This window comes from Hipposideros armiger, unplaced genomic scaffold (genome assembly GCF_001890085.2).
Source record: "Hipposideros armiger isolate ML-2016 unplaced genomic scaffold, ASM189008v1 scaffold_14, whole genome shotgun sequence".
NCBI classification, from domain to species: Eukaryota; Metazoa; Chordata; class Mammalia; order Chiroptera; family Hipposideridae; genus Hipposideros; species Hipposideros armiger.
In genome coordinates, this window is record NW_017731364.1 from 2,804,346 (window position 1) to 2,828,111 (window position 23,766).

At 38.4% G+C, this 23,766-nt stretch overlaps 1 protein-coding gene across 3 annotated transcripts in view; it reads left to right on the forward strand.

Moving 5' to 3' along the window:
• The first annotated feature begins 555 nt into the window (after positions 1–555).
• Positions 556–23,766, forward strand: part of VPS8 (VPS8 subunit of CORVET complex) — a 255,460-nt gene continuing 232,249 nt past the window's right edge. For 2 of the 3 annotated variants that reach the window (XM_019668968.1, XM_019668980.1), the window contains exons 1-3: positions 556–638; positions 16,967–17,209; positions 18,029–18,097. In XM_019668968.1, the coding sequence (XP_019524513.1) occupies positions 17,057–17,209; positions 18,029–18,097 (222 nt within the window). In that variant the 5' untranslated portion in view covers positions 556–638; positions 16,967–17,056. Of the gene's footprint in view, positions 639–8,913; positions 9,040–16,966; positions 17,210–18,028; positions 18,098–23,766 lie in introns of all 3 variants that reach the window. The other variant, XM_019668973.1, reaches the window with a different exon arrangement.

Below are 23,766 nucleotides of genomic sequence, written 5' to 3' on the forward strand. Positions count from 1 at the left end.
ACTGTTCCCATTCCCCCAATTCCCCCAATAAAAATCTTTAAAAAAAAAAAAAAAGATAACTCCTTTATTGAGAGTGTGTCTCTCCTATATTTTTGATGTTCGATGTATTTTTGTGGAGAAATGATGATAAATTAGAAAATAATAGCTGTTTTTTAACCTGTGTGTGTGTGTTTACTGTCTGTATTTGGAAAAATAGAAAGTTGGCAATTCTATGCTCGTCTTTAAAAAGATTAAAAGAAAAAAATTATTGGTTGCAAACTCCAGAAGCCTGGGAATCAATTGCTCTTTCTGGGATCAATGAAGGTAGGTTCACTTTCTTAAAGGCTGATGAATTCATTAACGTAGGGCTGGAGTGGGGTTTCTCTTCTCATCTATTGATCTGTGCTTCTCCTCTGACGTTCCCACTCTCCTGTTCCTGAAGATGTTAATCACACATTAAGTCCGGGTGAGACAGTGTATCTCTGGCCCTTTAAATGAGGGCGTGGTGTAGAGGGGCGGACCGCCCAGGAGAGACAAGAGTGAGGGCTGGAAAGCGGAAGCGTGACTATCAGTGCTAGATACTGCGCGTGCGTGAGGCTGGAGCAGGGGGCGGGGTCACGTGGGACTGGGGTCCTGGGCTGGAATCGCTGCAAGCGCAGGTAAAGAGTCTCTTGCGAATGGGCCATGGGGGTGGGGACAGTAGTGAGGGGCATTACTCTGGGCGGGAAGAGAACGCGAGCCAGGTCCCTGAGCCTCGGCCCTTTTCCTACCGCGACAGCAGCGCGGCCTCGGGGTGGCTGACCCAGCAGTCTCTGACTGGCTAACTGGACCGCACCGGCCGGTCGGGGTTGACTCGGGGGCGGAGGGGTGTGCCCAGCTTTTGGCCTGGGACTGGGTCGGGCAGTTTCCACTTGTTGGTTACAAACGAATGGGAGGCTGAGGGACTGGTGCATTTGCTCCCCCTGATTGTGAGACTAGGAGGCAGGTGATCACCACTCCCCCCCCCCCCCCCCCGGACGGAACAGGTGTGCAGGTCCTGCCTTTTGCGCCTGGGGCACAGGTGTAGTAGGCTCCTCCATCCCTCGAGGACTGGGATGAGTATGCTCCCCAAGTGTGAGGCCAAGGCTTCTATGGGGTATCCACCTCTTAGGATTGGTGGATACTCTGTGACGCTGGTGCTTCCAGTTTCTCTGCCTGCAAGATGTGCCCCAAAGTGAGGGCAGCAGAGGGATAGGTGGGGTTTTAAAGTTCGAGGCCACTCCTGGGTCCTGGTTAGTTCTCCAAGTGTGGTACCTGGGGAAGGAGGGAAACAGTTTAAAGTGTTTAGGTGCCTTCCAAAGGAGGTTAGGGTAGGGTGAAGTAGAATCAAGCGAGAGAGGCTCCATGGCCATGGGTTATCAAGAACACCTGGGAAGCCTCCAAGTAGGCATGCCTCCTCCATACTCTCCTAATATTAGACTAATATTAGAATGGACAGAAAGGCTTGTGTCCTCTGCATTGCCCACCCTCCAATACACACTCCTCAGCGCCTTACCCCTGACCCCACAATACCCCAGGCAAAACAAAGGTGAATGTTAACTTGTGGCACCAACTCTACTCCAGATGTCTGTGACTGGGAGATAATTACATGTCAGATGTGTGTGTTTGAAGTATATCTAATACAAATGCAGATGGAGTATCTACATATGTTTGTGTAGGTAAGATACGGGTTTGCTCATGGTTAAATTTAAGCAGAGAATAGATATTGAATCCTCTGGCAATAGCTGTCCTGTTCCATAGAATGTAGGATAATATAAAGGTGGGAAAAACTCTGGTTGAACTATTGGGCTTCATATGTTAAAGAGACATAGTTATAATGTGAGAAAATTCATTCCAGAGTTCTAAGAGAATAATACGTTGAGTATCCTGTATATATTTCCTTTGTACCTGGACCAGCATCAGCAGATAGATGTTTTCTGTCTTCCAGAATATTGGGACATGTTGATTTTTAATTATATCTCTTTTCATAGACATTTCAACCATTGTGACACCAACATGTCAGCTATGTATGTGAATGAAAAGTAAGGCCTTTTGAACTTAATGAAGTCTGTTTAACTTTTGATCTTTTTTATAGTTTTTACATGGGTTAGATAGCCTCTTCTCTTGACCCACAGCTTCTGGTGTCATCTGTGTATGTTTGTAAGCTCAAACTTTTCTATTCTTTTTTAAAGGTTTTTATTGGGGAATTGGGGAAGGAACATTGTGTTTTTTCCAGGACCCATGAGCTCCAAGTCAAGTTGTTGTCCTTCATTCTTAGTTGTGAATGGTGCAGCTCAGCTCCAAGTCCAGTCACCACTTTCAATGGAGCAAGAGGAGAGGGCGGAAGGACGCAGCCCACCATCCCATGCGGGAGTTAACCGGCAACCTTGTTGTTAAGAGCACGTGCACTCACCAGCTGAGCCATCCAGCTGCCCATTGGCAGCTCAGCAGCAGCTCAGCTCTGGCACAGCTCACTGGCCCATGTGGGAATCGAATTGACAACCCTGTTGCTCAGAGCTTGTGCTCTAACCAACTGAACTACCTGGCCAGCCCAACTTTTCTATTCTGAACTGAATGTTGAATTAATGTTTGAATTATCTTCATTTTGTATACCAACCCTTGTGCTATGTCTTCTAAGCTTCCAAGCACCCGGAGTAAAGAGAAGACTCCTACCTTAAGTGTTTATACGCATACAAAACCTAGGGAAGTATACTGATTGGCCAGATTGGACACAAGAGCATTGTGCTTACTCTTCTGGCTGGGTAGATAGGTATTTGTTTGGCAGCACCACCAAAATTACATGGTTGGAGTGGAGGAGGAGCAGTTTTCCAGAGGAAACATGGTGAAGGTGCTGGGATTTTTTTATTTTTTTATTTTTTTAAGATTTTATTGGGGAATTGGGGGAGGGAAACAGCATCACTAGCCCTCATGTGGGATCCGAACCGGGGCCCTGCTGCTTAGAGCTGGCATCCCAAGCCGGCTCTTAACCAACGTCCCACTTGGCCAGCCCTTCTAGGATGTTTTAACTGTAATTAAATTCGTTTTTTCCTCTGCAGTTTAGAAAGAAGCTTCCTCTTGCTCTTTAAAAAAATCTCTTGTAACCCATGACACCTAAGACAAACTGAGGTGACAATTCAATTAATTGGTAGTTAAGATGAGTGGGAAGGCCACCATCTACTCAGCTTACAACTGAGTGGAAGCCTATCTTCTGTGTATTTAACTTAGAAAAATTCACCCATACCAGCTCAGTGAAGAAGAAAAGGGAATATATTTCAGCCTACACACAACCCAAGTGCTTCTTAGGAGGAGCTCTCTGAGGTTGGAGTGGGTCTTTGATGGATGGAGATTCTTGTAATAGTGGGGACTTCTTACAAGCTGGAAAGAAGTGATGATTTTATTTTCATTCATTTTACTTATTGCCTTATACACATTAATAGGAAGCTGATGAATAATATTAGGGTTTATACATAATACAGATATTTGTAGACTTAGTTATTATATTTCTTGTAGGGGATTTAGATTTTTGTTTTCTAGAATAGGGCTATCAGAGAGTTGTGTCTGACAATTCGTAGTAGTAACAGCACCATGCACAGGTAGGTTTCAGGCACTTTTCTTTCTTTTTTTTTTTTTTTAACTGAGCCATCCTGCCACCAGTTGGCAGCTCAGCGGCAGCTCAGCTTGGGCCGGACATCGAACCGCTGTTGCTCAGAGCTTGCACACTTGAGTGAGCTCTTAACCAACTGAGCCACTTGGCCAGCCCCACTTTTCTTTTTTTTTGAAAATGTCATTTGTTTATTTTTTAAATTAAATTTTATGGGGTGACATTGGTTAATAACATATGTTTCAAGTGTACAAATTCTATAATACATCAAGTGTACAAATTCTATAATACATCATCTGTATATTACATTGTGTGCTCACCACCCATAGCCTAGTTGCCCTCTGTCACCATATATTTGGCCCCCTTTACCTTCTTCATCTTCCCCTCCACACCTTTTTCTTCTGGTAATCACCCTTCTGTTGTCTGTGTCTTGGAGTTTGTTTGTTTGTTCATTGCTTTCTTTTTATATCCCATATGTGAGTGAAATATGGTTCTCGACTTTTTCTGTCTGACTTATTTCGCTTAGCATGATACTGTCAGGATCCATCCATGTTGTCACAAATGGCAGTATTTCACCCTTTCTCATGGCTGAATATATATATATATATATATATATATATATATATATATATATATCTCACAACACACACCAATCATTCATTGAAGGTTACTTAAGTTGTTTTCTTGGCTACAGTGTATGAACATAGGGGTACATATATCTTTACGGATAAATGTTTTCTATTTTTGGGGGGTAGATACCCAGAAGAGGGATGCCTGGGTCATATGGTAGCTGTATTTTTAATTTTTTTGAGAAATCTCCCCGCTGTTTTCCATGGTGACTACCAATTTACATCCCCACCAGCAGTGTGTGAGTTCCTTTTTCTCCACATCCTCTCTAACAGTTATTTCTTGTTTAATTGATAATAGCCATTCTAATTTGTGTATCTCATTTTGGTTTTGATTTGTGGTGTGTATCTCATTTTGGTTTTGATTTGCATTTCCCTAGTAGCTAGTGAAGTTGAGCATCTTTTTATGTATTTGTTGGCCATTTGTATGGGAAAAGTGTCTAGGTCCTCTGCCAAGTTTTCAAAAGGATTGTTTGTTTCTTTGTTAAGTTTTATGAGTTCTTTATATTTTTGGATATTAGCCCCTTATCAGAGGTATTGTTTGCAAATATCTTCTCCCAGTTGGTTGGTTGCCTTCTTGTTTTGTTGAAGGTTTCCTCTGCTGTGCAGAAGCTTTTTAGTTTGATGTAGCTCCATTCATTTATTTTTCCTTTTACTTCCCTTGCCTTTGGGGTCAGGTTCATAAAATTCTCTCTGAGACGAAGGTTCATAGTTTAATACCTATGTTTTCTTCTATGTATTTTATTATTTCAGGTCTTATATTTAAGTTTGTAATCTATTTTGAGTTATTTTTTGTGTATGGTGTCAAATAGCAGTCTAGTTTCATTCTTTTGTATGTGGCTTTCCAGTTCTCCCAGCTTCTTCTCTCCATTGTATGTTTTTGGCTCCTTTGTTGAAAATTAGTTGCCCATATACATGTGGGTTTATTTCTGGGCTCTCAATTCTGTTCCATTGGTTTGTGTTTCTGTTTTTCTGCCAATACCATACTGTTCTGACTATTGTAGCTTTGTAGTGTAATTTGAAGTCAGGGAGTGTATACCACTGGCTTTATTCTTTTGTCTCAGGATTATGTTGGCTATTTGGAGTCTTTTGTGGTTCCACACAAACTTGATATTTTTTGTTCTCTTTTTTGTTTTTTGTTTTTTTTTGAAAAATGCCATTGGGATTTTGATGGGGATTGCATTAAATCTGTATATTGTTTTAAGTAATATGGCCATTTAAATTATATTGATTCTTCCAATCCATGAACATGGAATATCTTTCCATTTCTTTGTATCTTCTTCAATTTCTTTCAACAATATCTTGTAGTTTTCAGTGTATAGTTCTTCACCTTTAATATCCAAAAGTACAAAGAAATCATACAACTCAGCAAGGACAACAAAAAAACAGTCCTTTTTAAAACTGGGCAGAAGACCTGAACAGACACTTCTCCCAGGAAGACATACAGATGGCCAACAGATATATGAAAAGATGCTAAGCTTCACCAACTATAAGGGAAATGCATATCCAAACCATAATTAGATACCACCTCACACCTGTTAGAATGGCTGTTAGCAGTTAGACAATAAACTTTAAGTTTATTCCTAGATATTTTATTCTTTTGTTGCGATTGAAAATGGAGTTTTCTTCACTTTTTTCCCCTGATATTTCATTGTTAGTATATAGGAACACAATGGATTTTTGTACATTGATTTTGTATCCTGCAATTTTACTGTAATTGTTTATTGTTTCTAATAGTGTGTGTATGGAGTTTTTAAGGTTTTCTAAATATAGAATTATATTGTCTGCAAAAAATAACAATTTTACTTCTTCATTCCCAATCTGGATGCCTTTTATTTCTTTCTCTTGCCTGATTGCTCTGGCTAGGACTTACGGTACTATGTTGAATAACAGTAATGAGAATGTGCATTCTTGTCTTTCTTCTGATCTTGGAGGAAAAAGCTTTCAGTTTTTCACCACTGAGTATGCTTTAGCTGAGGGTTTGTCATATGTGGCCTTTATGTTGAGGTATTTTCCTTCTGTACCCATTTTATTGAGTGTTTCAATCATAAATGGATGTTGTATCTTGTCAAATGCTTTTTCTGCATCTATTGATATGATTATATGATTTTTATCCTTTATTTTGTTAATGTGGTGTATTACGTTGACCTATTTGTGTATCCTGAACCATCTTACACCCCTGGAATGAACCCCACTTGATCGTGATGTATTATCTTTTTAATGTATAGTTGTATTTTATTTGCTAGTATTTTGTTTAGAATTTTTGTATGTGTATTCATCAGATATATTGGCTTGTAATTTTTTTTTTTGTGTTGTCCTTGCCAGCTTTTGGTGTCATGGTAATGTTGATTTCATAAAATGAGTTAGGAAGAATTGCCTCTTCTTCAATTTTTTGGAAGAGTTGGAAATAGGTATTAAATTTTCTTTGAATGTTTGATAGAATTCACTAGGGAAGCCATCTGGTCCTCGGCTTTTATTTTTTGGGGAGGTTTTTGATGACTGTTTCAATTTCCTTACTGTTGATCGGTCTATTTAGATGTTCTAGTTCTTCATGATTCAGTCTAGGAAGGTTGTATATTTCTAAGAACTTGTCCATTTTTTTGAGGTTATTGAATTTGGTGGCGTGTATCTTTCATAGTATACTTGTATAGTCTTTTGTATTTCTTTGATGTTCATTTAATTTCTTCTCTTTCATTTCTGATTTTATTTGTCTTTCTCCTTTTTTCTTAGTGAGTCTAGCCAGAGGTTTGTTAATTTTATTTGTCTTTGCAAAGGACCAGCTCTTTGTCACATTAATTTTTTCTGTTGTCTTTTTGTTCTCTATTTCATTTAATTCTGCTCTAATTTTTATTATTTCTTTCCTTCTACTGACTTTGGACTTCTTTTGTTTTTCTTTTTCTAGTTGTTTAAGGTGAAATGTTAGATTGTTTGAGATTTTTCTTGTTTTTTGAGGTAGGCCTGTAATGCTTTAACTTTCCCTCCTATTACCACTTGCACTGCTTCCCAAAATTTTTGATATGTTATATTGTCATTCTCATTTGTCTCAATGTATCTTTTGATCTTTTATTTCTTCTTTGACCAGTCGTTGATCAGTAGCATGTTGTTTAATCTCCGCATAGTTGTGGTTTTTCCAGCTTTCCTTTGGCAGTTGATTTCCAGTTTCAAAGCATTGTGGTTGGAGAATATGCTTGGTATGATTTCATTCTTTTTAAATTTGTTGAGGATTAAATTTGTGCCCCAACATATGATCTATCTTTGAGAATATTCTGTGTCAAGCACTATTCTTTTCCCTCACTTTTCTTTTTAACATTTGTTGTTCTGTATGTACTTCCTAAGTTTTAAATGATCACTCTTCTCATTTAGACATTTATCAAGAGAAGAGAAAAAGAAACAGTGGTTTGGGTATTTTCATAGTTGCAGCTCTAAGCACTATGGGCCATAGCTACCTAAGTGTGCCTATTCTTAGAAAGAAACTCAGGGATCAAGTTATCAGCTCATCCCACTATATAGTAGCATTGCATCTAACACAAGGTCTATTTCTGACGTCCATGTGTTAGATGCAACTTGAGTACCTTTGAAAAGTACCTTGAAAATTGGGTACCCTCCAAGTACCTGGGGAAGGAGTCATGTTGGAGACTGACATAGGTTCTCTCAGAAAGTCCGACACAGCCAGTTTTTGCTCCATGTTGGAACAGCATGCTGTTTGTTATTTGGAGCACAGATGAAGTTGATTGCTTGTATATGAGGCGTGCAAAAACGGACACTGACCGAAAGGACAGCAGATACCCATGTCCTTTCCCAGGCTCACTCTGAAGTTGAGTGGAATGGTACATACAGAGTCCCTGGCTCTGCGTGAATCATTTCTTTTTTTCTCTTTCCCTTTGCTGACGACAGTAGTTGAATTCCTGTAAGTTAAATGGGCATAGGATACCTTTTCACTGTTTTCATCTTGGTCTGTAGGCTGCATTAATGTAAAAGAACATGAAACATCTGAAATTGTGGAGTTTGTGTCATGTTATTCATGAGCAAAATGTTATTAAAAAAATCAGTGTTACAGATTAAAAAAACTATGACCTAGGTGTAAAGAATGGAACTTGCAAGATAGAGGCTTTTTGGGGTAGAACGACTAACCACATCTTATTTTGAATGACCAGAACTGCTATTTGCAGCTCTGGAAGCCGGTCATGGAGTGTTGCTTGGCTGCTGAACGAGGGAGGGAAGGATGACTGGCTGGATGGCTGGCTGGCATGGTGGGTTGATTAGCTACTGTGTAATTAGGCTCTGGAAGACAATGGGGAACAAGGCAGATCTGGTCTTTGCTCCCCTGGAACCTGCATTCCAGTACAGGGAAGGGAATGGTGGTTTAGACACCGAAAAAATGATTGCAATGTGGTAAGTGTAATAAAAGAGAACAATTGTAGGTGCATACTAACAGGGAACCTAGTCTAGTTGAGCAGGACAAAAAAACTTTTTTGAGGAAGCAAAGTTTTAGCTGATATCTGAAGGATGAATATGATCAGTAGTTGACAAGCCTGATTACAAAAAGATAGAATTCAATGATAACTTGGCTTATTATGGTATAGATTCCTATATGCTGTGAGACAAATAATATCCTCTGAAGCTTAACAATTACAGGTGATAAAACTGATATATTTGATTTGCAATACAGATGTTATTCCTGTCTTCCAGTTTCTGTGTCAATTGATTGAATGTTTACATAGCTATGCAAGTCAAAGAGCCTAGTGATGTGGAGTATACAAAGAAGCATGGCCCCATTACTATTGAATAATAGGGGAGAAAAGACATAGTCACGTGGTAAGTTAATTAATGAATCGATATGAGGAAGGTGCCAAGGCACTGTTCTAAAGAAAGCATGAATGCATGTATTCTGGATTCAGAGGGTGCTTGGGGGAAGGAAGGTGCCAGGAAGAAAGGAAGGGAGGGAGGGAGGGAGAAAGGGAGGGAGGNTTGTATGTCAACTATAATTTTAAAATAAATAAATAAATCAAGGAAGGAAGGAAGGAAGGAAGGGAGGGAGGGAGGGAGAAAGGGAGGGAGGGAGGGCGGGAGGAAGTTAGATAAATGGAGAGAAAAAGGAAAGGGAAGGTGAACTAGTGTGAGCAGACATGGAGGGCAAGTGGAAGCTATTCTTGAAGGACTGAACACAAATAATAATAATTTTAGTTGTAATGGAAGGTAAAGTCAGCTCATGTGATGTCTGGAATCATAGGCTTACAATTTGGAATTTTATCCTGTGGGCGTTGGAGAGCTGTTAAAAATTATTACATCTACCCGAGAAAGAAAATAGAAATGAATAGAAATTAATCCTCTATTATGTTTTTCTTCACAAAACAAACTACAAGAAGACAAAACAAAACAAAGAAATGAAAGAAGAGAAATACTTGGATTGGGAAGGTCAGGAACAAATTTGGCATGTAAAATCGTTTCCATATCATGATTTTGTGGAGATATATTAAACTGAAAAAAAAAAACCACTTGATTTGATTTCACTGTAATGTGAAAAGTGTCTCATATGTCACTTTTAGGAGGAAAAGAATGTCAGTGAGTTAAATAGGATCCTGGAACTTGAGAATGTTTGCCAAAGTTAAAAAAAACTGGTGAAACAGTTCCGCATTAACCTGGCCTAATCTAGGTCACATTCTGGAGTTATTATTCAGTTGGCCAATGTCATAATGGGGTCATTGCTGTTTATAGATAACCTATCTTCTTTTTTCATGGTCCTTGAATCTATTATTAATTGGTTGGGAATAACCTTATTCATTAAGAAGGAGCAACCTTGGGAACTATCAAGATATCAGATAATCTTAGGTCACAACTATTAAAATATTAGTTTATCAGCAGCACTCAGAAGAGGACAACATACTGGGTAATCATGATTCTGTGACATACATTTCCTGTAGGATTAATGTGATTTCGTTCCGGGAGAGAACAAAGAACAATTGACGCAACCTATTGTTTTGTCTGCAGGCACTGTCTGACATGGCACCACCTTAAGAACTATAAAAACACTAAATCACCCAATGATTGGGTGAAGAACTAGTTATAGAATTGTATGGCAAGAGGAAATTATCAGTAGTTCATTGCCAGCCTTTGTATGGGAATAGCACTTAAGTGATATCTGAAGGCAGTATTTGCATCAAGTGTGTAATATTAAACATCATATATTAAGCATTTCATCATTGTTCTACATATCGGAATGAAGAGTTTCCTCAATAAATACTTGGGCAACACCAAGTGACAAGGGAGGGTTTAGTATTTCAGAATGTTGGAGACGTGGCCAGAAACAAATTAATTGAAGCTGGTATATTCGTTTCCTATTTCTGCTGTAACAAATTACCACAAATTTCATGGCTTAAAACAATGCAGATTTATTGTACAGTTTTGTAGTTCGCAAGTCCAGCACTGGTCTTCCTAGGCTAAATTCAGGCCGTGGCTGGGCAGTGGTCCTTTTGGAGGCTCCAGGAGAGAATCCATTTACTTGCCTTTTGCAGCTTCTAAAGACTGAATTCCTTGGCTCCTGGCACTCTTCCTTCATCTTCAAAGCCTGCAGTATAACATCTTCCTGCTTCTGTTGTCCCATCCCTTCCTCTGACACTTTCCTCTGCCTCCCTCTTCCACTTTTTTTTTTTAAAGATTTTTTTATTGGGGAATTGGGGGATGGGAACAGCGCTGGGGAATTGGGGGAAGGGGAACAGATAAGTTGCTATCGTTTTCTTCAGTCTAGTTGTGGAGGACGTTGCTTCACTGGCCCAAGTTGGCACCATCATTGCACTCTTCCCGGATGAGGCAGATCAGTCATTGGCCGGCGGATCACGGTGGCTGCTGGCCGCTCACGCTGGCTGCTGGCTACACACGGTAGCTCATGGCAACCCACTGCAGCAGGGGCTGCAGCCTACGCCGTCACCGGCGACTCACAGCTGCCCAGCTCCAGGTCGAGCTGTTATTCAGCATGTTAGCTGTAGAGGGCAGTGTCACTGGCCCTCATATGTGGGATCTGAACCGGGACCCTGTGGCGTCCCAAGCCAGCTCTTAACTAACGCGCCACTCGGCTGGCCCCCCTCTTCCACTTTTAAAGACCCTTTAGTTACTTTTAAAGTAATTAAAAGTAATTAAACTTTTAAAGAGCCCACCAGATAATGTAGGATAATCTCCCTAACTCAAGATCCGAATTTAATCCCATCCGCTAAATCCCTTTTGACATGTAAGGTACCATAGTCACAGGTTCTGGGGATTAGGATGGGCATTGATGGGCACTGTTCTGCCTATCACAGGTAGGTTCATGCATAGTTCAGTGTCTAAAAAATATACAGAAGCTGCTCTAGTGAACTCTTTTTATTTTGAAAAAAAAAATCCAAGCATGGTGACCTTTTGATTCAGCAGGTCTATTTGGTTTGAAAACATTTGCTAACATAAAGAAAATAAAAACTGGTGGTAAGTGACAAAAGAGGAAGTTGATGTAAAAAAAAAAAGGCATAATTTTAGAATGAGTTAGTATATGACAATTATCATAATTAAAAGTTTTTATTAAGTGTGTGTGATGCTTTGCTGGGGGCTGTCCTAGTCTTAGATGAAACCCCACAATTCAGCTTATGAGGAATGTTCTAATATGATATTATTAGAAGTATATCCTTTTGATAAGGTATCCTTCTGATATGCTTAGCATGGGCTACCTCTTTATAAAAGTACTGCATCTTGTTTCAGGGTCTTTAGAAGAATTTGGAGATCTTGAGGAAATTTTAAATGATGATAGCTAATACCATATTTTCCCATGTATAAGATGCACCCTTTTTCAAAAAATTTGGGGTCTAAAAACTGGGTGTGTCTTATACATGGGAAATATGGTATTTCTTGAAAACCTATTCTGTGTCCAGGCATTATTCTAAATGCTTTACAGTCATTGTGTCATTTATTTCTCACAGTAGCCCTGCAAAATAGGTAGTTGCATTCTTAGGAGCAGGGCTCTCAATTGTAAGTGACCAAAAAAAAAAAAAAAAGAAAAAAAATTGGGAGAGTGGGGAGAGTATATTGGCTTATGTAGCCAAACTCCCAGAAGGGTATGGACAGAGCTAACTTTATAGAAGACTGGAACCTGGGGCTTGAATGATATCAGGACACTCTTTCCTCTTGTTTTCTGCTTGTGTTCGGAGGATGATTTCATTCTTGCTAGAGAATCTGGACCTAGAATGTAAATTCTGTCTGTAGAGGTGGATCTCCAGTGACAGATGCAAAGTAGGTGTTTGGTCGACATGTGTTGAATAAATGACCTTCTTTTCTGCAGAACAGGGTTGGAGGGGGTGGTGGAGGGTGAGGGTGCTGCCTAGCCTTAGTATTCATTGTTTAGAGAGTAGTGGAAATGGCTCTTCCTCAGCAGTTCCATTTTAATGAATCCTGGTGAAGGACTCTGACTATTTTATACAACTTCTATTACTAGGGGATTTTTGATTAGCAGCCTCCACAAGGACCACATGGTTTGAGCGAGCCCTGCCCAGAACAAGAGGTGTTGCTCTGTGTAAACAACACAAATGGCCATGATAGTTCATCTTACAGATGTAGAAACTAAGGGTCTCCAAAAGGGTAGACAGATTGAACCTGATAAAGTTCAGATTCAAACCTGATTATAATTGACTCTTTTAAAATTAAATTTATGGGCTGCTGAGTGGCGTGTTGGTTATGAGTTGGCTTGGGACACCAGCTCTGAGCAGCAGGGCCCCGGTTCGGATCCCACATGAAGGCCAGTGACACTGCTCTCTACAGCTGAGATGGTGAACAACAGCTGGACCTGGAGCTGGGCTGCCATGAGTCGCTGGCGACGGCGTAGGCTGCAGTGGGGCTGGCCGGCAGCGGGCGTGACCTTTCATGAGCTGCTGTGAGCCGCCGTGAGTGGCTGTCCAATGGCCGGTGAGCGACTGCCTCACCTGGGAAGAGCACAATGGTAATACCAACATGGGCCAGTGAAGCGACGTCCTCCACAACTAGACTGAAGAACAAAAGGACAGCAATTTGTTCCCCTTTCCCAATTCCCCAATGTTGTTCTCCTCCCCCAGTTCCCCAATAAAATCTTTAAAAATAGAATAAAATTTATTGGGCTGACATTGGTTAATAAAATTATAGAGGTTTCAAGTATACAATTCCTTAATACATCATCTATATATTGCATTGTGTGTTCATCACCTAAAGTCAAATTTCCTTCTGTCACCATCTTCTACATCCCCCTTCACCTCCTGGTAACCACTAAACAGTTGTTTGTATCTATGAGTTTTTGTTTGTCTGTCTTGTTCATTTGTTGCTTTCAGTTTTGTATCCCACATATGAGTGAAATCATATGGTTCTTGACTTTTTCTCTGGCTTATTTCGCTTAGCATGATAATCTCAAGATCCATCCATGTTGTCGCAAATGGTAGTATTTCACCTTTTCTTATGGTTGAGTAATATTCCGTTGTATATATGCACCACATCTTCTTTATCCCATCATCTGTTGAAGGACACTGGTTGTTTCCATGTCTTGGCTACCATAAATAATGCTGCAGTGAACATTGGGATATATGTATCTTATGAGTAAATGTTTTCACATTTTTTGGATAGGTGCCCAGAAGAGGGATTGCTGGGTCATGGTAATTCTGTTCTTAATTTTTTTTTTTTTTTTAATGTTGCCATTCTTTTTTTTTTTTTTTTATTGGGAAATTGGGGGGATGGGAACAGTGCTGGGGAATTGGGGAAAAGGGGAACAGACAAATTGCTGTCGTTTTGTTCTTCAGTCTAGTTGTGGAGGACGTTGCTTCACTGGCCCAAGTTGGCACCATCATTGCGCTCTTCTCTGGCGAGGCAGATCAGTCGCCGGCTTCTGGACGGCCGCTCACTGCGGCTGCTGGCCGCTCACGCTGGCTGCTGGCCACACACAGTAGCCCATGGCAATCCACTGCCACAGGGACTGCAGCCCACGCCGTCGCCGGCGACTCATGGCAGCCCAGCTCCAGGTTGAGCTGTTGTTCAGCATCTTAGCTGTGGAGGGCAGTGTCACTGGCCCTCATATGTGGGATCCGAACCGGGGCCCTCTGGCATCCCAAGCGAGTTCTTAACCATCGCGCCACTCGGCCGGCCCTGTTCTTAATTTTTTGAGGAACATCCATACTGTTTTCCATAGTGGCTGTACCAATTTACATTCCCACCCGCAGTGTACGAGGGCTCCTTTTTCTCTGCAACCTCTCCAACATTTGTTAATACTTGACTTGTTGATTGATAATAGCCATTCTAACGGGTGTGAGGTGGTATTTCATTGTGGTTGTGATTTGCATTTCCCTACTAGTTAGTGAAGTTGAGCATCTTTTTATGTATTTGTTGGCCATTTGTATGTCTTCTTGGGAGAAGTGTCTGTTAATTGGCTCTGGCTTGTGTTCTCTCCACTTTGCCCCCATATTCTATCAATCACAGGAGCTCAGTGAGGTGAAGGTTGGAAATGGAGTAGGGTAGCATGGCAGGATGATGCCCTTTCTTCAGGGAATGCTTGATCACTTGAAACTTCTTCAGGGTGATATTGGTGTTCACAGATGCTGACCTCTAAGTCCAGATAGGAGATATAGAAAGAGCCAGAAAAAAACTGTTTTCCTGAGTAGTTTTAGAAAGACAAATGTGATGAATGAAACATTTTAGGTTATTGATGATTTAAATAAAGGCTCTCTTTTTTTCTCTGTGATCTTTTCCACTATTAAAACAAATGTATATATAAGAATAATTCTCAATAACTGTCCTCAAGCACCACTGAATATGAATTAGATTGTGCATGTTTGCAAACATTCCTTGATTAATTGTAATCATTTTTGCTAAGCGATACAAATAAGAGTGAACATAATTAAGAAGTAATTTTTCATGAGTCAATTTGGTCTTCTTTGGAGAAAGGCATATAAATGCTAATATTGCTGCTGCATTCCGTTTATTGCAAAAGAAGCAGTACATTCAGTAACTGAGATTGGAAAGATACTTTCTAATGTTGCCAGATACAGAGTGCCCTCAGTTATGTCTTCTAGGAATGTATTAATATTCAATGATGTGTATTTTATAGAATAGCTTTATAGTTATAGTCTGTCTTCTGTAACAAGTGAAAGAAATTAGTCTGTGTTTGGTATTATACCACATGTACTAGCTTGAAAAAAATGGTTTCAACTCTTAAAAAATTAGACTTCATGAGTCTACATGTCTTTAGATATTAATTTCTTGTAGTATAACACAACTGAAACGTCGAAGGAAGTGAAATTATAAGTACTGAAAAAATGAACCTAATTAGTAATAGATAAAATTTTGAGTTTTTTAAAAATATAAAAGTTTATATTTTAAAAAAATAATTTTCCACTCCTTTAAAAAAAATTAGTTCTTTCAGTTGCTCAGTGGTTGTCAGCATTGTTTCTGCCTTCACTTCACCGAGGAGGAAGAGAAGTTGTCAGGTGGGGAGAGTTGTTGGTGGCCCTGGTGAATATGGCACGTCCCCCGCAGTGGACAGTACGCAGTTTGAAAAAGCATCCCGCTGAGAGTTACTGCTAGTTGTTTGGTACTATGGAAAACACCTAGCCTAGAAAACAAAATCACCTTTGTTTTTATTGTCATTATTACGATGGCATGTTTTTATTTTCATATTTTTGCTTCATTCTAAACAGGCAGAACTAAGTAATGAACTTTTAAAAGTTTAGTCACTTGGAGCCTAATCATAACATAAACTAAAAACATTTAAGAATAAATTTAATCATAAAATTTTTTTTTAACTTTTATTGGGGAACAGTGTGTTTTTCCAGGACCCATCAGCTCCAAGTCAAGTACTTGTTTCAGTCTACCTGTGGAGGGCACAACTCAATGGCCCATGTGGGGATCGAACCGGCAACCTTGGTGTTATGAGCACTGTGCTGTAACCAACTGAGCTAACCGGTCGCCCCTCATTAAATTTATAATTATTTTTTTCTGAATATATTTTAACTTTCTAGAAATTTTTCAGGCAATTGTTTTCTAGAAAAATTTGCAAATAAATTATCATTTTGATATAGCATTGTATCATTTAGAGCTGTGAAATCTACAAAAAGGTTGCGTGCTTTTTTTTTTTAAGTTATTTTAGTTTTCCCTGAAAATGTGCATGTTTCTCTGTGATTAGCTTTCTTTCTAGGAATCTCTAGTTGGCTGTGGAATTATTTTATCCTGGCATCATTGTTGTCTACCTTAGTAGATACAAATCCTTAGATTTGCTAGTGTCGTATTAAGTGACTCGGCATCCATTCAGGTCTCTGTGTCTACATAAGGCTCCCTGAGAGATCTTTGTCCCTGTGTGGATGCTGATGACAAAATTGTTCCGTATACTTATCTACAGGGGAAGGAGATCTACTCTGAGGTTTGGGAATGTGAGGAAGGGGTTAATTGCAGCTTTTGGTACCAATTTACCATCATGCTCTTAGGTACATAAATCTACTTAGTACCAGGTCTAGTGGCTGAGTGTATCCCAAGTCTGTCACTATCACCAGCCTTATGACTTTGGGTGGTGGGTCACTTCCTAGGCTCCAGAGTTAGATGTTCCTCTTTTGTGCTCCTGTAGAAACTCCCCGCCCCCCATCACACACCATACCCTAGTATTGATTTCTCTTTGCCTATAATCAGATGATTGAGTTCCCACATAAGTCTGACCAAATAAGACTTCAGAATGTCCAATTGAGGAAATCTAAACCACATATTTTTTTTCTTTTTTGAAAAGAGATCATCATTCAGGTCATGATCTAAAGCCAAAAATAAAACAAAACAAAAACTTGCTTGGATTGACTGAATACAGTTATTAAAAGTGAATATGGAAAATGAACCAGACCATGAAAATGTGGAACAGAGCCTCTCTGCCAAGACTACTGAAGAAGAACTGAATAAGTCTTTTAATCTAGAAGCTTCGCTTTCAAAATTTTCTAACATAGATCTGGACAAGGAACTGGAATTCAAAAATGATCTGGTAAAAATTCAACTTTTGTCAAGTGATGATGTTTAAACAAAATATTGGTTAAAGTGTACTTTATGACTCAAAGATTCTAAATCGGTCATTTTTGCATAGATTAATAGGAGTCAATGCACAGTTTTATGAGATAATATCACTCTTCATTTGTATTGTTCATTTCATTTTATGAAATACTTTAATGTGTGTTTTCATCTGAGCTTCACAACACTGATATAGAAAGAACCTGAAGTGCAGCTATGTTAAATGACTTCTCATAAATCATAGAACTAGAGTTGGGTTTAGAATTATTGCGTAGTGATTTTTTCCCCCCATTGATTTGTTATTAATGGGTTTTTGTGACCATGAGAATATTTAATGACATTTAATGACCATGAGAACATTTAATGACAAGTTGTTTGACCTAATTATTTTCACCATAATTTATAAAATAAGAAAGGCAATGTCACACCTTTGTATATTGCTTATGACTTATATCTCAACTTAGAAAATTAGGGCTTGTCATAAAACATGCTGTATATCATGTCCAAGAAAGCAGATGCCAAAGTCCTTTAGCAGAAGCTCTCTGGAAAGATGGTGCAGTCAGTGCTTATTTGTCCTTGATAACCACTGAATATGTGGATAGGAAAGGAAACAGTTCTGTAGTCTTCTGACCTGACCCATATTACCATGGAGTTTTATTGCACTGGCTCTCTGTATGATCAGTTTGGTGGTATGTTTGTCTCTTAACTGATAGTGGTTCTAATCAGTTAAAACACCCTTATGATTATAAGAGGGAAAGCATCATTATGTGAGCATTAATTTCTTTTCTCTATTTAGATTGATGACAAGGAGTTTGATATTCCTCAAGTTGATACTCCTCCAACACTGGAAAGCATATTAAATGAGGTAAGTATGTATTAATGATCACTATCACTTTATGGCATTGATTTTAATACTTCTGGGTTAGTTACGGTGTATGTATCACTGTCCGATGTGAGAACCATGAGCCAATGTGGCAATTTAAATTAATTACAATTAAATAAAAATTAAAAATTCAGTTCTTCAGTTGTACAAGGCACATGTCACGTGCTCAGTCATCCACATGGGGCTGGTGGCTACCATAGTGAACAGCATAGATACAGAATATTTCTGTTATTGCCAGAAGTTCTGTTGGACAGTGCTGATCTATAATGGATTGTGAACTTCTCAAGGGCAGAAGCCATGTCTTATTTATCTCTGTGCCCAGTATAACGCCTCATACTTGGTAGATTTTTTTAAAATGTTCTATTAAGTGAGTTGCAATACTACATTCATGTCATTTTTGAGATTTGTATTGTTTTGATAATGTCATCTCTACCAGCGATAGTCAAATAGCTCATCCTCTGATACAAAAGAGCATCTGCAACCTTGTAATGTGTCTTATCACCCTGCTTTATAAAGAAAATGAAACCTCCATAGTTTATCTTATGAGTGCCATCTCTATTAAAGGATTTTTCAGAGTTTTCAAATGATGTAGTTCTTTTATGTATTAGTGATCACAAAAGCTTTGTGAAGGAACTTTGTGGAGGTACATGTTGGTGAAGTATGCTGGTTTTTATGTACCCTTCATCTGCTGACAGTTCTTCAACTCAGTTTTTTTTTTAATTTATTTTTTTGCACATTTAAAAAAATTAGTTTCAGGTGTACAAAACAATGTAATAGTTGTACATTTCACCCCTCACAAAGTGGTAACCCCCCTTCCCCAATCTGTTGCCCCTCTGACATCATATATATCTATTACAATTCCATTGACTCTATTCCCTATACTATACTCCATATCCCATGACTATATATATATTAAATTATAATTGACTTACAATATTAGTCAGCTTCAGGTGTACAGTGAAGTGGTCAAGCATCTACACCATCCATGAAGTGGTCTCCCTAAGAAGACATGTGCCCATCTGACACCCTACAAAATATTTACAACATTATTGATTGTATTCCCCAAATTGTCTCATATCCCTGTGACCATATTGTAGTTACCAATTTATGCTTTCTTCAATTTCTTGATCTTTTAAAAACTTGCTTAAGACTCCCCTTGGAGATTTTAGCTTCTAATTTGAGAAATATTTTTTAATGTATAAATCTATTTCAGATCCACAGTTGTGTTTTCTAAAAGATAATGATGCAAAGGTACCCCAATAGAAATGCCCACTGATCCCATAGCTCTGTGTGCGTTGGGCCTTGGTCTTTATTACTTTTTTACCTACACTACTGTTAAGGTCAGAGCCAACGCTTTATAGGATGCAGACTACTTTCTCTGTGAATTATATCTTTCATTTTTCTTGTATGACCTTTATTTCTATTTTTTATATCAGTTAATGTTGCTGTGACTTTGAATATATTTTAACTTCAAAAGTGTTATGTATGATCTGTGTTAAGACTTAATGCATTTTTAATTTCGACAAAAAAGTCTTTGGTCAATGAGAGAATATCCTGTTACAGTGATATTTATTTATCACTTTCTAACATAGAGGAAATCTTTCTTTTAGAGATGAAGAGATTGATTTTGTTATTATGGTATTAATCACATCTCATTTCAATTACCTTACTAAGTGGGAAATAAAAATAACCTTATAGGACTGTGTACAAAGCCCTGTTTTACATATTTATATAATAAGGGCAAAGAAAATAATGCTCACATGAGACTGTAGTTCATAATGAAGGAAAACCATCTTTGCACAATTTACTTTCCTACTAGTAACAGTAAGTACAATCAGTAGTGGTTTACTGAGAAGGTAATGCTCTTCACAACAGTAGTTTGGGTGCTTTGTGTACTTGGGTCATAGTGTTAGATACTGGGATTATAAAGTGCCATATGACTGTCTCTGAATTTGAGAGAGAAATGGGACTGGAAATTAGCAGCTTTTGAACTTCAAAGGAGCTAAGCAAGTGGATAAGTGAAAGTAAAAATAATGTAAGTTGTAGAACATTATGAAGACTGTAAGGGAGAAAAGTTATCAAAGAAAATGATTTTTAAAAAGAAAAAAATGAAAAGGACAGAAGTAGAAAGTGTAAATATGAGGTGTGGTTGAGAAATACAGTGAATGTTTAAATTAAAAAAATTACTACAGTAAAAGACACATTGCCATTAATCCCCCTCAAAATACTCCCCCTCGTTTCGAACACACGTATCCCATTGTTCTTGCCACTTTCTGAAGCAGTTCTGGAAGTCCTCTTTCATGAGTGTCTTTAGTTATGCTGTCGTGGCTGCCTCAATGTCTTGAATTGATTCAAAACCTTTCCTGGTCATTTTGACTCTGGGGACGAGCCAGAGGTTGCACAGTGCCAGATGCAGTGAATAAGGTGGAGAAGGACACACCGTAATGTTTTTAATGGACAGAAATTGCCATACCAGAAGTGATGTATGACACTGAGTCTTTCCGTTGTGATCACAAAATACGGTGAATGCTGCTGCCGAGTGCCACCCAATGGAAAGGCAGGGATCTTCAATACAGGAAGCGGCATGTCAAACCTTAGTAACAGTGTGTGACAAGTTTCAACTTGTTCAGCGCAGTCAGTTGGGTGTGAGCTACAGTTGAGAGAAGGTGTGTTTTAAAGTGTGCCATAAATCATCCTCCATTGTGACAATGCTCCATCCCTCTATGTCACACATCATTTCTGGTATATGGCAGTTTCTGTCAAATAAAAACATTGTGGTGTGTCATCATCCAGCTTATTCCTCGGATGTGGCACCGTGCGACTTCTGGCTCTTTCCCAAAGTCAGAATGATTCAGGACATCGAGGCAGCCATGACAGTCAGTGCAACTAAAGACGCTCACAAAAGAGGACTTCCAGAACTGCTTCAGAAAGTGGCAAGAATGAAGAGATAAGTGTGTTTGAAGTGAGGGGGAGTATTTTGAGGGGGATTAATGGCATGTGTCTTTTACTGTAATAAATTTTTTTTAAAATTTAAACTTTCACTGTATTGTTTGAACACACCTTATAAACACTTGCTCTAGGGTATGTGGGTGGAAATATCTTATAATGTTCATTAATGTCATCCTGAAGAGAGGCTGGGAAGAAATGGACATCCAAGATATTTTACAGTAGGGAGAGGTAGAGATTACTGAGACATCATAAATCTTAGACTTTAGGGCATGAAATAATGTTACGAGGCCTTGTCATCCTTTGACGCTGTGTTGTCTTTGAGGTTTTTAACTTTGAAATTCTGTTTTCTAACTATAACAACCCCCCAGTCCTTTGCCTGTTCTTTGATGTCATCAGGACCAAGTCTCTTGATCCTTCCTAGCCTCCCAGTCTCTGAGAGTAGTCCAGCTTCACCTCAGTCCTGTTGCATTGTGCAGTCAGAAATTTCTTCTGAACTTTCTATTGAAGTATAATATACATATAGAAAAAGTGTGCAAGTCATAAGTATACAGCTTCGTGAATTTTCACAAACTGAATGAATGCCTTTTGTAACCAGAATACAGATGAAGAAATAAGACATTACTAGCACCCGAGAAGCTCCTTTTGTGCCCCTTCAGTACCCAACCCCAGGATAATAACTATCCTAGCTTATTACGAGCACTGATTAGCTTGCCTGCTTTGAACATCATATAAATGGAATTATATAGTATGTGCTTTTGGGTGTGTGACTTATTTCCCTCAATATTGTATCTTTAGATTCATTCATATTTTTGCATGTAATTGTTCATTCCCATTGTTTTATGAAATTATGTATATACCATTACTTATTCTGTTAATGGGTATTTGTGTAATTTCCTGTTTCTGGCTACTATGAAAAGTGGTGCTATGAATATTCTTATTCATGTGTATATGAGCTATCACATATATATATATATATATATATATATATATATATATATATATATGTATGTATGTATGCACACACATTTCTGTGGGGTATAAATCTAGGAGTCGAATTGTAGAATTGCTGGGTCATCAGATATGGGTATGTTGAGCTTTGGTAGATAACTGCCACAAGTTTTTCAAAGTGGTTGTAATATACTTCCAGCAGCAATACATGGGAGTTCCGGTTACCATGTCTTCACCAACTTTTGAATTTTTCTCCCTTTTTCACTTACTCATTTCTTCCTATAGGTGTGTAGTGGTATCACATCATAATTTTAATCTGGTATTCTCTGAAGACCAGTGAAATTGGGTACCTTAATATATATTTTGGCTGTTTGGATATCTCTTTTGTGAATTGCCTTTTTATGTCTTTGCCCACTTTTCTATTGAGTTTTGTGTTGTTTTTTTTTAGAATTTATTATAGGAGCTCTTTATACAGAGGGTGCCAGAAAAATGTATATAGTTTTAAGAAAGGAAAAAAACTGTATTAAAATTGTAATGCTCAATATATACTGTCACGTTTGACTTCTGCAATTACAAGAGGTACTCAAAGTGGTTACCATCAGCATAGTTTTAATACAGTTTTTTCCTTTCTTAAAATGTGTGTATAAATTTTTTTGGCACCCTCTGTATGGAATGGATATATGCCCTTTATTAAATGTACGTATTGCAGATATCTTCTTCCATTTTCTGGGTTTTTATCATTCTGTTAATTTATCTTTTGATGATTAGGAGTTCTTAATGTAGTTCAGCTTATTAGGTTTTTCCATTATGGTTAGTTTTTTTGGGTGTCCTGTTTAAGAAAATTTTACAAATTCCTAAGGTCATGATGATGCTATCTTATTATTATTTTTAAAATATCTATATTGTTCTGCCTTTCACAGTTAGATTTTTGCAATTCATCTGGGATGGTGTGAGATATGAGCCAGCACCATTTACTGAGAAGAATATTCTTTTTTTTTTTCTTTAGGATTTCTTTCTTTCTTTTTTATTATTAGTTTCAGGTGTACAAAACAATGTACTAGTTTTATAATTTACACCCCTCACAAAGTGGTAACCCCCTTTCCGCAATCTGTTGCCCCTCTGACATCGTATATATCTATTACAATTGCATTGACTCTATTCCCTATGCTGTACTCCATATCCCGTGACTATATAGATGTTAAATTATAGTTGTCATACAATATTATTCAGCTTCAGCTTCAGGTATACAGTGCAGTGGTCAGGCATTTACACCATCCATAAAGTGGTCTCCCTAGTAAGAAATGTGCCCATTTGACACCCTACAAAATCTTTACAACATTATTGATTATATTCCCCAAACTGTCTTTCTTATCCCCATGGCAATATTATAGTTACCAGTTTAAACTGTCTAATCCCTTCCCCTTCTCCCTTATCCCCACCCGCCTCCCTTCTAGCAAACATCAGTTTTTCCTCTATATCTCTGAGACTATGAAAAGAATATTCTTTTCGGTGGTGTCACTTTTGTTTTAAGTCAGGTGATTATATATGTAGGTCTGATTCCATTGGTCTTTCTATACTTGCCCCAATATCATATCCTAATGTTTGAACCTTTATGATAGGTCTTGATATCTAGTAGTTTCAATATTCCAGCTTTATTGTTGTTCTTCAAGATTGCCTTCCTAATTCTTTGTCTTTTGCATTTCCATGCAAGTTTTAGAATCAGTTTACACATACCAGTTGAAATTTAATAGGAG